The sequence below is a fragment of the Rosa chinensis genome, chromosome 5 (genome assembly GCF_002994745.2).
Source record: "Rosa chinensis cultivar Old Blush chromosome 5, RchiOBHm-V2, whole genome shotgun sequence".
Lineage (NCBI taxonomy): Eukaryota > Viridiplantae > Streptophyta > Magnoliopsida > Rosales > Rosaceae > Rosa > Rosa chinensis.
Window position 1 is genome coordinate 40,531,659 of NC_037092.1, and position 15,397 is coordinate 40,547,055.

At 37.1% G+C, this 15,397-nt stretch overlaps 1 protein-coding gene and 1 pseudogene across 2 annotated transcripts; both read left to right on the forward strand.

The window, feature by feature from the left end:
• Window positions 1-8,839: 8,839 nt before the first annotated feature.
• Window positions 8,840-10,991, forward strand: LOC112166651. 2 transcript variants are annotated; one of them, XM_024303526.2, is made up of 5 exons: window positions 8,840-9,166; window positions 9,276-9,309; window positions 10,403-10,686; window positions 10,765-10,809; window positions 10,882-10,991. In XM_024303526.2, the coding sequence occupies exons 3-5, from the start codon at window positions 10,473-10,475 to the stop codon at window positions 10,965-10,967; spliced, it is 345 nt and encodes a 114-aa protein (XP_024159294.1). In that variant the 5' UTR covers window positions 8,840-9,166; window positions 9,276-9,309; window positions 10,403-10,472; the 3' UTR covers window positions 10,968-10,991. The 2 variants fall into 2 exon arrangements, with proteins under 2 accessions (XP_024159294.1, XP_024159292.1); XM_024303524.2 differs by having other exon boundaries at window positions 8,841-9,166; window positions 10,392-10,686.
• A 224-nt stretch (window positions 10,992-11,215) lies between these two features.
• On the forward strand, window positions 11,216-13,945 carry LOC112203813 (annotated as a pseudogene).
• The last annotated feature ends 1,452 nt before the right edge of the window (window positions 13,946-15,397 follow it).

A 15,397-nucleotide genomic window follows, 5' to 3' on the forward strand; every position in this document is an offset into this window, starting at 1 on the left:
ATGACTCGTACCTGCAAGTGCAACCCTTCAAAGCAATTGAGAATTGAATAGGTACCTACAATTCAGAAGAAAAAAAATATCACAGCAATAAAAGTATTAGAGCATGGGGAGTCGATCTCATCAAAGCATTAACAAGTGTATAGAAGTACAGTAAGTAATCATTGAAAATCATTTGCAACATTGGCAAAATACATAACCACACAGGCACACATATCCCAAGTAAAACATTCAAGAACATAATACTTATGAAAAATTCCAAGTAGAATAAGGAATCTGGAAACTCACATCTCAGACTACTTGCAGATTCATTGTGACCCATCAAAGAATGCACCAAGGTACCATCAGAAGCATTCTGTGTACATTCTATAGCTAAAAGAGTACCAGAAAGGAGAAAACATAAAATGAACACATTAAGTGTGAATTTTACACCACAATCAGAAAACAAAGCAAAGATGGATGAAACAATAATCCACAAGTATATTACCTTCAACCAGAATGTGAACACAATCGCCCAGTGCAAATTGGACCATAACTAAAAGACCGGTCACATGAACAACAATAGGGGGCAAATCTGTTAGAAGCAACAATACTCATTAGCTTTCTACATATCCAAGAAAAAAGATCGATCAAAAAGAGGGTTATGACCTCAATCAAAAAGCAAATATGATGAAGAAACCGTTGCATAATCTTATAAAGAATAAAGTTTACAATGTAGAACACTCAAAAAAGAATATGAAGGAGATGATATTTTTTAGCTATACTGTTGAGATAAAAAAATTTCACGAACCCAAAATGCAAATATGGCTCTAATGCAATAATGAGAGAGTCCAGAAGCTTTCAAAATATTGGGATTGCTTAGTTATCTCAAAAAAAAAAAAAAATAGCAAATTGTTTTGCGACACAAACCTTTAAACACGGGTTTGTTATAGCCAAAGAGGATAATGTCCTAGTTGTGTTCAAACACTGCAAAGTGCAGTAAATGACATGGGACGAGTCTCCAAGCTCAAAACAAAAAGATGGGGAGTAGAAAAAGTCATAAACGATTTTCAATTCCACGTAAAAGTTGGGATTGCAGCTGTTAAAGTAAACCTTATCTGTTGAATGAGGTGATAAAGTGAGCTTTTGAAATTTGAACTAAAGGCTATGATATGATAGTTAGCCTCTCAAAAGCCTATAAAAAGGCTCCCTACAGCAACGCAGAAGGAGAGGAGAGGAGAGGAGAAAATGCTATACAGCAGAACAAAAGAAATACAAAGAAGAGGAGACGCACGAGAGAAGAAGCCACCAGAGAAAGAAAGAGAAAAGCTACAGGTATACACATGCCTTCTCTGTGATACATGCTTCTCCAATTAATCCTCGTATGTCTTACGGCCCTTCAAGACTCTAATAGGCCATTCATGAACGACCACAACTATTAGAGTCTTCCCATGCCTGTCAAATTGACGTTGTTGCTGCCTCAAATGCTCAAGCATTGAAACAAGAGCAGTTGTTCATGAACAGCCAAGTTTCATGCTCAAAACTCGTCCAAAATGATGCTGCTCCTGCAAGAGTTATTGCATAAAATTGGTTGTTCACGAACAGCTGTTAAAAGTGCTAAAAACTCCCCCCAAAATGACGCTACCATGGTTGTCCTACCAAAACTTACGAGAACTGAGGTCATTCATGAACACGACCAAAGTTTTCTCCATGGTCGACCAATGCTTTTAGTTTATTGTTATTTGAAGTTGACAAGAAGTTGTTGCTGACAAGAAGACTTGCTCCTGCAGTCAAGTTGTTTTTATACCAACAAGAAATACAAAACCTAAAGCTCAACACCAACTGTATCAAGCAAAGCAATAAGAGCCTCACCCTTAATCCTTGGTTCCAACCTTCTCTGCGACCTGCAAACAGAAGGGAGTTTTAGAGGAATTCAAAACCTTCAGGCTCAGAACGACATTTGCTCAGAGGTTTCAGACTCACCTTGCCAACTAGATGAAGTCGAGCTGCCCCCTTACTAAGTGAATACAGAGGCAGTGGTAGTGAAGTAACCAAGTTATACACCATAAGATTTGAAACCAATTGTTAATTAACCGAATTCCTTTCCTTGTCCATGGAAGTAGTAATTTAACTAACAAAGAAAGACAAAAGAGGCCAACTTAATTATGGGTGAATGCTTAAACGGTGGTGGCAAATTTAATTAATGGAGCAGCCATTTTGACGTGGTAATTGATTAAACATGCAGCAAGAAGACAAAGCACTTTAAACATAGAGCCTTCAGATATGTATTGCAAATGGTGGTCAAATGAGAGTGATGAACAAGAAGACAAAAGACCAAGTTTGATTGTCCAAACATGCAAATATGTGTGCAGAAACATTGCCACGACAAAGGGAAACCAAATGAATCAAATTGCTCTATTTTCTGGAATCAGTGACGTGGTGGCAATTATATTAATCGAAGCTGGAACCAGATGACAAACCAACGTTATCAGATAATACTGGGAGTCGGCCGAAAGAAATACAACTAGGCTTGATCTAAAGTGGAGACTAAAAACCTAAGAAAGAACATGGGTGTCGAGATCACTTTTTTGGGTCTGACGCGAAATGAAGCTAAAATGCCTGGAAAGAAAAATGGGTGTCCAGATCATTTTATTCGGGCCTGCCGCCGCATGAAGCTAGAGTCCTAGAAATACAGACCACTACAAAGCCCATTTCAAACCTTGGGCACACTGCAAAGCTCGGTACATCGGGTCCCTGGATCAAGTCCAAAGACACTCTAACAAATTGGGTGTCCAAAAGAAATACATTTGACAGGTTCAAAAAAATACATACACCCGTCAAACCCAAAAGTAGGTACAAAACCAGAAATACAAATCCTATGAACTACGGTCGGTTTGATCCCACAATGGGTACGTAGGCAATCTAGCAACACCCACTAGATGCAACCATAAGTCCAAACAGAATTCCTGACTCCACCAGTCAAAATTCAGCTAGTCCTAAATTGAATCACTGACTCCAGTCAAATTCTTCCAACACCAGAAATACATACTCAATAACTACAACGGTTTGATCCCTCCTTGAGGGTATGTAGGCAATCTAGCAACCCACTAGATGCAACCGCAAGTCCAAACAAAATCTCTGACTCCCTGGTTCATCCAATCCGAATCCCTGACCTCATCAGTCAAATTCCGCCAAACACCAAGAAACGTCACAGCCTTTCCACGCAAAAACAAAACAAACAAACACACATCCACAATTGGTTTCTTCATAAATGGAATCAAAGGGTGTTTCCCTGTAACGAGAGAATATAATCAAGAGACACATTCTGTCTTGAATGGGTCGAACCTGAAATAATTAAAACTCTTTTCACTAAATGAATACGAGTGAAATTATGTTTGGTGACATTTACGCTCACTGTGTGCATATTTTTCCTCAACATATACATGCCCAAATTACACACTGGTAAACCGATCACATACCTGCTTATGACTCCAATAAGGCACATAAGAGAGTAATAAAAGGAGTGATCACTAATTTTCAAGTTTCCTTTCCAGTGTACTTTTGAAAGCAACTTTTATGGTATTCATCATAACCTGCAATTTGAAACCACAAAATAGCAAATTCTCATCAGTTGATAAGTATAGACAGATGATACGAAAATCAAGGGAAAAATATATAAATTACAACAAAAAAAAAAAATCAAAATACTTCTGTGATGCTCCGGAGATTTGTATTTATTTTCCAAGAATTTTCTGGAATTAATTTTATGGTTATTGAACGGTTTCGTGGCTCGTGGACGGAGCAGAAGTGTTTTGGACGAATTTTTATTCGAAAAGTATGGTTTTAGGGGGGTTGCAAAGGTTGACTTTTTATACGTTGGGTTTCTCCAAAAACTTCCTTCATGAAAGTCGTAGAGCGCGTCGATACGAGTTCGTGGACATGTGGAATGCGGAAATCGGAGTTCGTATGAAGAAGTTATGGTTGTCGGAAAAAGTTTCCATTTGGTATATATGGGTTTTTTCCGAAAATTAATCAGAAAATCTGAATTTTCCAAAAAGGGAAACTTTTCTCTCTCCTCTCTCCCGACCCCCGTTTTGCCCTCTCTCTTCGCCGGCCGATTTCTTCACCGTCCGGCCACCAATCGGGGCGATTCCAAAGGGAATCCTGCTCGTCTCAGTCCATTCTACACGTCTGTGGTACGGTGGTGATTCGTTGTGGGAAGCACCGTACATGGTACAAGGCCGAGAAGTGGAGCTGTCGACGTTGAAATCGCCCCAGTGGGTTCTCCCTCCTCCGGCCACCATAGCTCTTGATCCTTGAGGGCTTTTCTAGCCCAAAGGATGTAGATGCTTCTCCCAAGATGGCTTGCAACGATTCAAAGTGTGGAGGTTGAATTTTGATGATTGGGATTCTAGGGTTCATCGGTTTTCAAAACGTGTGAGGTAAATTCCAACCAAATGGCTTCGATTCAGACTTTGTGCTAGTTATGAATGTTTCAATTGGAGTTGAGATGAAGAACTTTGGTGTTGGAAGTTTTGCCAAATTTTGACTTTGGGCCGGTGGCGGTGCCGCCACTGTGGTGGTGTTTTCCAGTGGTTTTCGGCCACCCCAGGGACAGTTTATGTTCCTGATTTCGATCTACTCGTCGATACGAGCATTTCTATATACAATACGTAATTTTTGGAGATCGTATGAGCATGTTAGGGTTTTTGTGATTTTGATAGTTTCAGTTATCGATCCGTGAGGATTTGGCCGTCCGATCGACTTGTAGTTTTGATTTATTGATCGTAGAAGTGTTCCGAAGATGTTGGATGGTCTCGGATGATGATCCGACTGTTGGATCGTCGTATAATTGTGTTTTGTGAATTGTTTGATTTGTGTTGTATTGAGTGTGACTTTGATGTGATTAAGTGATTGACAAAATTGTGTGAGTGGAGTTTGGACGATTTAGTGCTTGTGTCACGCCCCGATTTTCAAACACAATTAATTATCAGAGTAAATACACAGGGCGTGATGGTTCAGACATCAATACAAAAACACTAGGAAAAAATTTCTTTAAGGAACAACAAGTAAAGATGTCCTGAACCCACAATGTCAATACAGACCCGTTCTCTAGAGTTACATATTACATTATAAATAGTTTACAAATTAAACTGAATGACAAATCAAGAAGTAAACACACCCACCACAACTCACTACACAGCGGAAGACTTAAAACTAAGATTACTCTTCGACGTCCACGCTACCGAACGTACCCCTCAGCTTCGACGACGAATAATCGATATTCTAACCTGCACAATAAACCCTACACCATAGAATAGTGCACCGGGTTGAACAAAACAATCCCGGTAAGCTTTTTAAGCTCGTATGAGTAAACTCAATTAAAATGACTCACGTCACTCATGCTTATAATTCCTCAATTTGTGAGACAATTAAAGCATTAACATTTAATTCCCCAAAAACATGCTTTCACTATCTCAGTCTAATAAAATTAATAAGCAAGCATCACAACACAACGTCAAGTTCAAAATAATCATAATCATGCTCAATAATTTCAAACCAACTAAAACCCACATGCTCTGTCTCTCAAATTCATTTTATCTCTTTTCCCACAAAACTCCAATTACACAATCAACTCCAAATATATTAAACATTTCACGTTCCCACAATCTATCGTATCACTATTCCTTTGCCTGAACGGCACAACCACGACATTATGCTCAATGTCTCATAATATAAACCAACTACCAACCTTAGGGCGTCACAACTCATTTCACATCACTCCAAATCCCACAACACCACTGTACTCACAACAATAATTAAACAAAATCATAGTAATCCCTGCTTAGGAACTTAGTTCAGGAGATTACATTAAAACAAACAAATGAAATCATAGCAATCCCTGCATATAGTTTAGTTCAGGTGATTACATTAAAATCAAACAAAAGAAGGCATAGTAATCCCTGCATATAGTTTAGTTCAAGAGATTACATTAAAACAAAAAAAAGAAATGAAAAGGATAATAGATAAAGAAATCACACAATAGCAATGAAAAAGGAAATAAATTAACTAACCAGCAACTCACACGAAAACATACTTTTGCAAACATGTACTCAAGAGTACGATAACGTGAAGTTATCCCCCAAGCCGCACAATGTACTCATATCATCACACAGATCATCAAACATGCCATCACACAGGCACTCACACAAATCATCACACATGCCACCACACATGCACTCACACAGATCATCACATAATATTGTTTCCTCATCTCCCACAACCTCAACAATATCAAAACCAATTCCAAATAATATGTTCTCATCTCCAAGCCATTATCAAAATCGAATTCGACATGCTTAATAACTTCCCAAATCAAATCATGAATCAATCAAGTCATACAAATCAACACCACGACCAATAATGATTCAAGTCCCTCATGGATAATAAATGAAAGGATCACACTTTACTCAATTACTCATTATCAAAATCAATTCAACAATATATGATAATTTATATCTTCGAAGAGTAATGCTCAGAATGATAAATCAATCAATCAAATCAATACCTCACCCAATGTCACACCATCCAATATATATTCCACGTAAATATATATATATATATATATATATATATATACACGTAGTCACCCATACAGGAATGACCACTAATACCAACTATAGTTCACACGTTGTAAAAACTGAGAAATTCATTTTTATATATTTAAAAACTCTTTTTCTAAAAATCATTTTTCAACATAACAATTCAATGTAACTAATGAAATTCCGTTCGTAAATGAACCATGTGAGATTTACTCACCTCAAATTCCTGCTGCGTCTTCTTAACAGCTCAAAATAGGATTCACAATCGACCGCCAACTCAAACCGTCAATCACCTAACCACATACGGTCTCAACTTAGCACACAATTCATAAAACGCACTTATACGAAGATCTAACGGTCAGATCTTCACCCGTGACCACACTAGGTCATCAAGACAGTCCTACGATCATCATATCAAAAATACAAGTCTAACGGATGGTCCGATCTTTACAGATCACAAATCGAACGATCGAAATCGATCGAAATTGTAAAATTCATAACTAAATCATACGATATCCAAAATTCACATGCTATATATCGAAATGATCATAACAACATGTAGAACATTAAAATGGGCAGAAACTGCCCTTGAGACCCCCGGAAGCGGCCTGAAAGGGCCGCCGGAGTTAGAGGTAGAGCCGCCGCCGACCACCGCCAACAGCGTCGGGGCCAGGCTAATCCTCTTCGTTTCATCGATCTAAGAAACTTTCATAACTAGCACGAAGTCAGATAATGAGTGGAAGTGGTCGAAATTACCTAAAACAGCAGGTTTGGCCGGAATTTTTGCAGAAACCGGTGAGAGCTTCGACGAGCATGAAAACGTTCACCTCCGGTTCGGGTCTTTTGGAATCTTGATCAGAAACTCAAGGGGAGTTCAACAAGCTAAGAATCTCGAAGATTGGTGACCTAGAACTCGGGATATTCCCTTCGCACCCCAAGTCTGCCGAAAAGGAAAAACGTGCTGCCGATAGAAATGGAAAACCCTAAATTTGGAAACTTTCCATTTGTATAAATACCCATTTTGGTAACTTTTCCAAATGCTATAACTTCTTCATACGAATTCCGATTTTTTCATTCCGCATATGCATGAACTCGTATCGACGAGCTCTACAACTTTCGTGAAGGAAATTTCCCCAAATTCCTTACGTAATAAAAAGTTTATTTTAGTGACCCCCCTAAATAACGTTCATTTCGAAAATAAAATCATTCGAAACCAAATTTCTCACGCAACGACATACGAATCACACCCACAATTCATAATTCATATAACTGAACAAATATTGAATTATAAAATATTTAACTGAAATTTTGGGTCTTCACAGCTTGTCTTGGTTTTTGTGAAGACGCAGCAAGATTTGGAGGTGAGTAAATCTCACGGCGTTTCAGTTGATAAAGTAGTTATGTTTTAATTTAGTACATTTAATTGTTAGCATGGAAAATCATATTTATCGAAACAAATTATTTGTTTTAAAATATATGAACTTGATTGACAACGGTTCATGGGTAGGTTAAAACAATGTTTTGATATAAAATGATTTTCGAGAAGTATAATTTATAAAACTATAGTTGGTATCAGTGGTCATTCCTGCGTGAATGACTACGTGTGTGTGTGTCTATATATATATATATATATATATTTACGTGGTTTATATATATTGGATGGCGTGACATTGTGATATGAGTGAAATGTGATTTATTCAGAATATCGTTTTGAACTGTTGCTTATTGTGCTGAATGAGTAGTTGAGTTCAGTGAGGTGTTGAGTCACAAGGTAACATGTTACGATTCAGTTAGAGCTCTAGTCTGTCTGTCAATGTACTTCTTGGGGAATAATTTTGAGTTGTTGTGCGCCCTTGTGTACAATTTACTTCTTGGGGAATAACTTTGAGTTATTGTGCGCCCTTGAGTACAATGTACTTCTTGGGGAATAACTTTGAGTTATTGTGCGCCCTTGAGTACAATCACTACAACAAAATCTAGCATTAGTGACCAAATTGTTAGTGACCACATCAATGTTTGTCACAAATACTATTGAATCAGTGACCACTACTACATGCTGGTCACTAACACTTTTACAACTAATTAAATTCATTTACTCACCCATCATTCAATTTTTAATGACCAAAGGTTTTAGTATTAGTGACCAATCATATTGGGTCACTAATGTTTTTAGATTTAATTAGGCGTGGTTCTGATTTAGTGACCAAAATTTTTCAGGAGGGAATTTTTCACATACAGGCGGGTTCTTAAAAGTTAAAACATGGCTTTCAAAATGAAATTCTTTTCCAAGCGCGGCATTCCAAAGCGATATGTTTAACCCCGTATAAAGATAAAATCCTTGGTTTCGGAACCTCTTTATCTTCATCGACCTCCTCCCTCACTCCTCTTCTCGCCCTCAACCCCTTTGCTTCATGGTGGATCGAGGTCTCAATTCGGACCACTTTGGACAGCCCGTCTGAGTCTGTCACGGTGTCGTTCGACCTTAATTTGCGGTCGTTAATTCACTGGACAGCGCTCCCAGAATTAGCCGTCGCGTTATGGGATTCTGCCAATTACGATTGGGTTTATTTGGATATCATGGATTACAGGTTTGTTTTTGGCAAGTAAAGCTTTGAGATTTCAGTATGTGGTGGGATTTGAGAATTGGGGATATTTTGAGATTTGAATTTTGGGTGCTTCATTGATTTTTTGTTGCAGGACGCTGAGGTATCATTTGCTATTGGAATCTGAGGTATCCACCAACACATGAATATGAAGCTTTATTTCTTCATTTATTTTTTAGTTATATTCATGGGTCTATTTCATCTCTTTGAGAAAAGTTTGAATACTTTTTTTCTTTTCTTTTGTTATCAAAATAGGGATTGATAGTGTGTTTATGTGGAATTCATTGGAATTAAGTATACTTGAGAAGTATTAGTACACTTTGTTGTAAGTTGATGAAATTTTCTGAATTAAGGTTCCATCAGATTAAAGATTTCTCTAAAATTTTCTACTATATCTTTGTATAGTTAACGAATTTGGTTCTGTGTCTTTGAAGGATTTGTGACTGGGTTTCTTTCTATTTGAATTCAATTGTCTAGTTAACTGATTTCTTTTGATTTTTCTATTTCAAATTGTATATATTAATGAGGCATTGTTGTAAATAGACTAATTTGAACTGTGATCTCAAGAATCATGCTGATAAGGGTTAAAGAAATAGGTAGAGTACATTAATTGTAGATAACCTAACCATTATGATGAATGGGTTCCGTAGTAAGTAGAGCTTCTCTCTATATCATGTTAAAATTAAACTATACTTTGTTAATTATAGTGTAATTACTTGTTACATAGGTTTTTCAATTTGATAAATTGTCTTTTGATCACTGTGTTTTATCCTCGTTCTTACATTTTACTCTCACGTGTAAACATTTTAACACCATATTGACACAAGATTAGATTTTTTAGGACAAACACAATGACCCTTTTTTCTTTTGGTCTAAAGGATTAAACAGAATAATCCAATTGGTCATTTACTAATGGTGTGCATAAATTTTGTGGAGCTAAAAAATATGTTCTCTCTTTTTTCTTTTTCTGGAAGAAGAAAGCGAATGTTTCATCCTTTTGTGCTTGCGCGTCGGAGTGTTTCACATTGGCAACCAAACCGATAAATGCATACTTCATATACTGCTTGCTATGTCTAAATGATTATCATTGCATTTTTTTACCATATCTTTCCAGAATAAATACAAGGAGATTTCAAAGATTTGAAAGTTGCTCTATATGTTCTTACACTTCTTCATGTTGCCTCCATTTACTAATCATCTGAAAACTTAGACACCAAACAGAACCATTCCCAATTCAGAAGCAAAACAAGGAAGCTAGATACCAACTATAACTAGCTAGCTAGCTACAACCATGGAAGAATCCCCATATAGTTCCCTGGGACGAGAGGAACCTGAGTTCAGCTTGAGAGATTGGGCTGCCAAGGCTAGAGGAATCAGCCGGGTAAACACAAATTCCAGAAGGTTCTCAGCATCCTACATTAGAAGATTTATAGAAGACACAAGGTCTTTCAGTTCAAACATTACCATCTCTAGCACTGCTTCTTCTCCTGGCTATGCCTTAAGAGGTAATAAGTAGTACTATTTTCCCTTTTTTGACTATCTCTCAGAAGCTAGCTCACAACTTCTTCTACATTGTTATGCAGATGAAATTGACCCTGCAACTTACTCATTCACCACGGCCCTCAAAGGTAACACTTTTTATGATGATGAACTTTAGGATGTTACTTGTTCAGATTGTAACTTTATGTGTTTCTTTGCAGCATTACAAGCAAGGTCTGCCTGCAATAGTTGGGAGGCTTTATCCCCAGATGGGTTTGCTTTACATTCAAAGTGGTCTTGCAAATGAAGAATTTGGTATTTATTTGAAAAAGAAAAAAAAAGGATGTACATTGTGTTTTTGTTCTGTCTCTAATTATAAGAAGGTTCTGACAGAGATGTAATTGATTCATTTTTTTTTCAAGCCTTGATTGTTTTTGTTGAGATGTGGTGTAAAAAGTTGAGGGATTCTTCACATCTGGTAAAAATTCTGAAGCATAGAGAATTGACATTTTGTGAAAGCTTAGGTAGCTAGTTATTTGCAGTTTTTGTTTTCTCATGTGTAAGTTGCTGAAGTATCAAGGATCAATGGTAATCTATGATTTGGAGCTCCAAATTAATTGCAAATCATGTGTAGTGCTCTTCTATATAGTCATGTGCTGTAGCCTGTAGCCTGTGGGTTCTTTATGGTCCATACTCCATACTAATGTTTCACTTCTCCATTGTCCTCTTGAGTTTTGTATCTTTTTCTTTGCAGTTATTAGTGACTGTGATTATGTATTTTCTGATAATGGTCTTGTAGCTCACAAAGATGGGAAGCTCATTGGCACCCAGGTATGACAAAACTTAGTAGTGATAATAGGAAACAAGTTCTCACGTTCATGGCAGTGTGCTGTTTAAGTGATTTTTCTTTGAGATATAAATCAACCACATGTGAAAGTTGATATTCTTAAGCATCATGTGGCAAAAAAGATGTTTTGATTATAACTCATGATCTTTTGCTAGATTAATGTATGGCTGAGAACCAAGGTTTGAAAAATCGCTAGGCGCTAGTCGGGCGGTGACCGAGAGACTAGCGCCCAGACGCCTAGTCGGATGCCTAGGCGGCGCCTAGGTGGTTTTATTTTTTTTATTTTTTATAACATAAAAATATATTATATAAATAAGAATATGAGAAATAATAAATTTGATTGAAGTTTCATGATCTTGGTAGTGGGAATTTGACCAATAGCAAGAGTGTAGTGAGGTTTCATGATCCTAGTGACAAATAGAAAATGTCAAATCCTAACCGTTGATTAAGGGTAAGAAACACAAGAGCCAAACATCATGACCTTAGAATTGAGAACAGAGAGGCCACGACGTTTTCACTCACGCCACATATAAACTAACTTATCAATTCCCTCTCTCTCTCTCTCTCTCTCTCTCTCATCAGACTGCTCAAGATAAAGATAAATTTCCCGTACTGTTTGCATACCTACCAAACTACCGGAGGCAACACTCTAAGGAAGAAATTGTTTGCGGTTGCCGGCGATTGGTTGAAGACGCGGAACTCTTGATTTTGGGGATCAAAACGTCGTCATCGAAGCGGGTTTAGGTGCAAAAGAGGAAGAGGAAGTAGAGTTTGGATTGGGTGAGGAGGCGGAGGTCGACGACGAGAACGGCGTCTAGGTGGAGATGGTGGCCATAGGAGTGATTTAGGAGAAACAGATCGAAACTCAGGTGAATATATAGCAAACCCGCCTACTCCGCCCAGACGATTATGGCCGACTAATCACCCGCCTAGGCTGACTAATCGGCTGCCCAAATCCATGTCCGCCTACCTCGCCGAGTAGGTGTTACTCGCGGCGGTCAGCCACCGCCCAGCGCCTAGGCGGCCTGGGCGGCCGAGTTTTAGAACAATGCTGAGAACATAAGGAAACAAAATCTATGGTTCTGATATCCCAAATCTGAACAAAGTATGTATTGTTAACGTAAAAACCTTTTCTCAAAGAAAAAAGAACAAAAAGCAAGTGGATACTCTTCTAGCAAAGATAAATATATCCATGATACAATCTTATTCGGATTTTTTTAGTTTCATTTTGAGGAAATGTGATGATCTGTGGCCAATAGAAGGTCATGTAGCCTATTAGATTGAGGTGGTCATGTGCTGTAGGCTATTAGATTGAGGTAGTCATGTGCTGTAGCCTGTAGCCTGTGGGTTCTTTATGGTCCATACTAATATTTCACTTCTCCATTGTCCTCTTCAATTTTGTTTCTGTTTGTCTGAAATTTTGCACTTTCTAAGAGTGAATAGCCTTTAGCTAGGTTTCTGCTCACTAATGATTATTGGTTATGATATGATCCACGACAATGTTGTATTCTTTGTCCATTTCCTGAATGTATTTGATAAATACCAGACTAATGGGTTTTGTGTTTTTCATTTTTAGAGCTTGAAGTCACATCTTGGTGATGATAAGCTCAAGGTAAAACGTATCCTCCATTGTATTGTACTGGCTTCTGTACTTGGAAGAGACCTAAGGAAGTCTGAAGCACTGTTTTGAAATAGGTTTGTTTATAACTGTGCAGGAATTTATCAATTTTACACTTCACTATATTGCTGACTTGGACATACCGATAAAGAGGTTAGTGGAGTGGGGAACCTTTGCTAAAGCTTAACCTGTGTGTGGTAAAACTTATACTCATTTTTAATTATAACTATAGGGGTACATTTATTGAGTTCCAAAGTGGGATGATTAATGTATCACCAATTGGGTGAAACTATAGCCAAGAGGAAAGAGATGAATTTGAAAGATATGACAAGGTTAGATACTTATGCAACAAAATAGTTAAATTGTTATTTCATTTAATTCTTTATAAATCATCATATTGGTTTGCAGGTTCACAACGTACGCCTGAAAATGGTTTCTATCCTTCGTGAGAAGTTTGCTCACTTTAACCTAACATTTTCCATTGGAGGACAGATAAGCTTTGATGTAAGTGACTTGATATTCATTTATGCTTGGTAGCATCCAAGTAGCAACTGGTATTGAGCTTAAATGAATTTATAATGCAGAATGGTGAAGGTTTTCATTTCAGAGGAAGATATATCAAAGCACATCAATTACAATTGTTATATGTGACAAGTTGCATAAGCTTGTCCATCTTTCTCTTGGATTTTGTTGTCATGGAAGTACTGAAATTGTTTTAGGATTTTAAATTAGTTTTCAAGGACATGTACTTGTGAACATGATGAATAAGTGATAATGTGGATCAATGTATTTAGTTTAATACAATTTCTATTATATAGAATTTGATTAGTATTGGAGTTTCATGTTCAGCTAGTTACTGTTTGATAGCTATTGTAATAGACCAAAATAAAAAGCTTATGAGATAAACTCTTTTTTTTTCCTAATAACCAAAACTTTAGTGGCCTTAAAGTTTGGTCACTGATCTAAGCATGCGACTCAAGTTTTAGTGACCAAATCATGTGTTTTAGTGACCAGATTTGTTACCTTCAGTGAGGAACTTTGTGGTCACTAATTTTGTAATGATTTGTGACTAAATAATCTTGGTCACTAAAACTTTTCATATTAGTGACCAACAACCATACTTTGGTCACTAAAGAGAATTAGTGACGAGTCTATAGTGACCACTCAGTGACCAACAATATTTGGTCACTAATCATATATAGTGACCAAATTGGCTATTTTCAGTGACCACTATAGTGGTCATTAATGCCAGGTTTTGTTGTAGTGAATGTACTTCTTGGGGAATAACTTTGAGTTATTGTGTGCCCTTGGGTATATTTGTTTAAAAGAGTGTTAGTGTCCTTTCTTTTGTCGTCCATGTGGGACTTGATTTCGAATGAATAATGGTGATTTGTGTGATGAGCTGTGTGGTGGTTGGCGTTATTAATGGATGTTTTTAGTAAATGTTTCTATTTATTTCTATTATTGAATTGTTCGTTTTCTTGGTAATCTCCTGAACTAAATTCTATGTAGGGATTACTGTTTCTGAATTGATTGTTTTAATGTAATTCCCTGAACTAAGTTTCTATCCAGGGATTACTATCCTTTCTTTTGTTTGATTTTAATGTAATCTCCTGAACTAAACTATATGCAGGGATTACTATAAATTCTTTTATTTGTTTTCATGTGATCTCCTGAACTAAGTTTCTATGCAGGGATTACTGATTTTGATTAATTCTTATTGTGGGTATAGTTGTGGGTTGTGATTTTTAGTGATTGGAAAATGAATTGAGAGACAGAGCATGTGGGTTTTTAGTTGGGTTGAAATTATTGAGCATGTTATTGTTAAATTTGAACTTGACGTTTTTGTTGTGATAATTGCATATTGTTTTGTTAGACTAAGATGGTGAAAGCATTATTTTGTGGAATTAAATATTGTTCCTTTAATTCTTCTCACGAGTTGAGAAATTATAAGCATGCGTGACGTGAGTCACTTTATTTGAGTTTACTCACACGGGCTTAAAAAGCTTACCGGGATTGTTTTGTTCAAGCCGGTGCACTATTCTATGGTGTAGGGTTTATTGTGCAGATTAGAATATTGATTAGTCATCCTCAAAGCTGAAAGGTACGTTCGGTAGCATGGACGTCGAAGGGTAATCTTAGTTTTAAGTGTTCCTCTGTGTAGTGAGTTGTGGTGGGTGTGTTTACTTCTTGATTTGTCATTCAGTTTAATTTGTAAACTATTTATAATGTAATATGTAACTCTAGAGAACGGGTCTGTATTGACATTGTG

Bases quoted from the DNA above. Each gene is read 5' to 3' on its own strand.
- LOC112166651 (XM_024303526.2), top strand. From the start codon at position 10,473: ATGGAAGAATCCCCATATAGTTCCCTGGGACGAGAGGAACCTGAGTTC. The intron at 10,687-10,764 runs GTAATAAGTAGT...ATTGTTATGCAG, and splicing joins TCCTGGCTATGCCTTAAGAG to ATGAAATTGACCCTGCAACT. The intron at 10,810-10,881 runs GTAACACTTTTT...GTTTCTTTGCAG, and splicing joins ATTCACCACGGCCCTCAAAG to CATTACAAGCAAGGTCTGCC.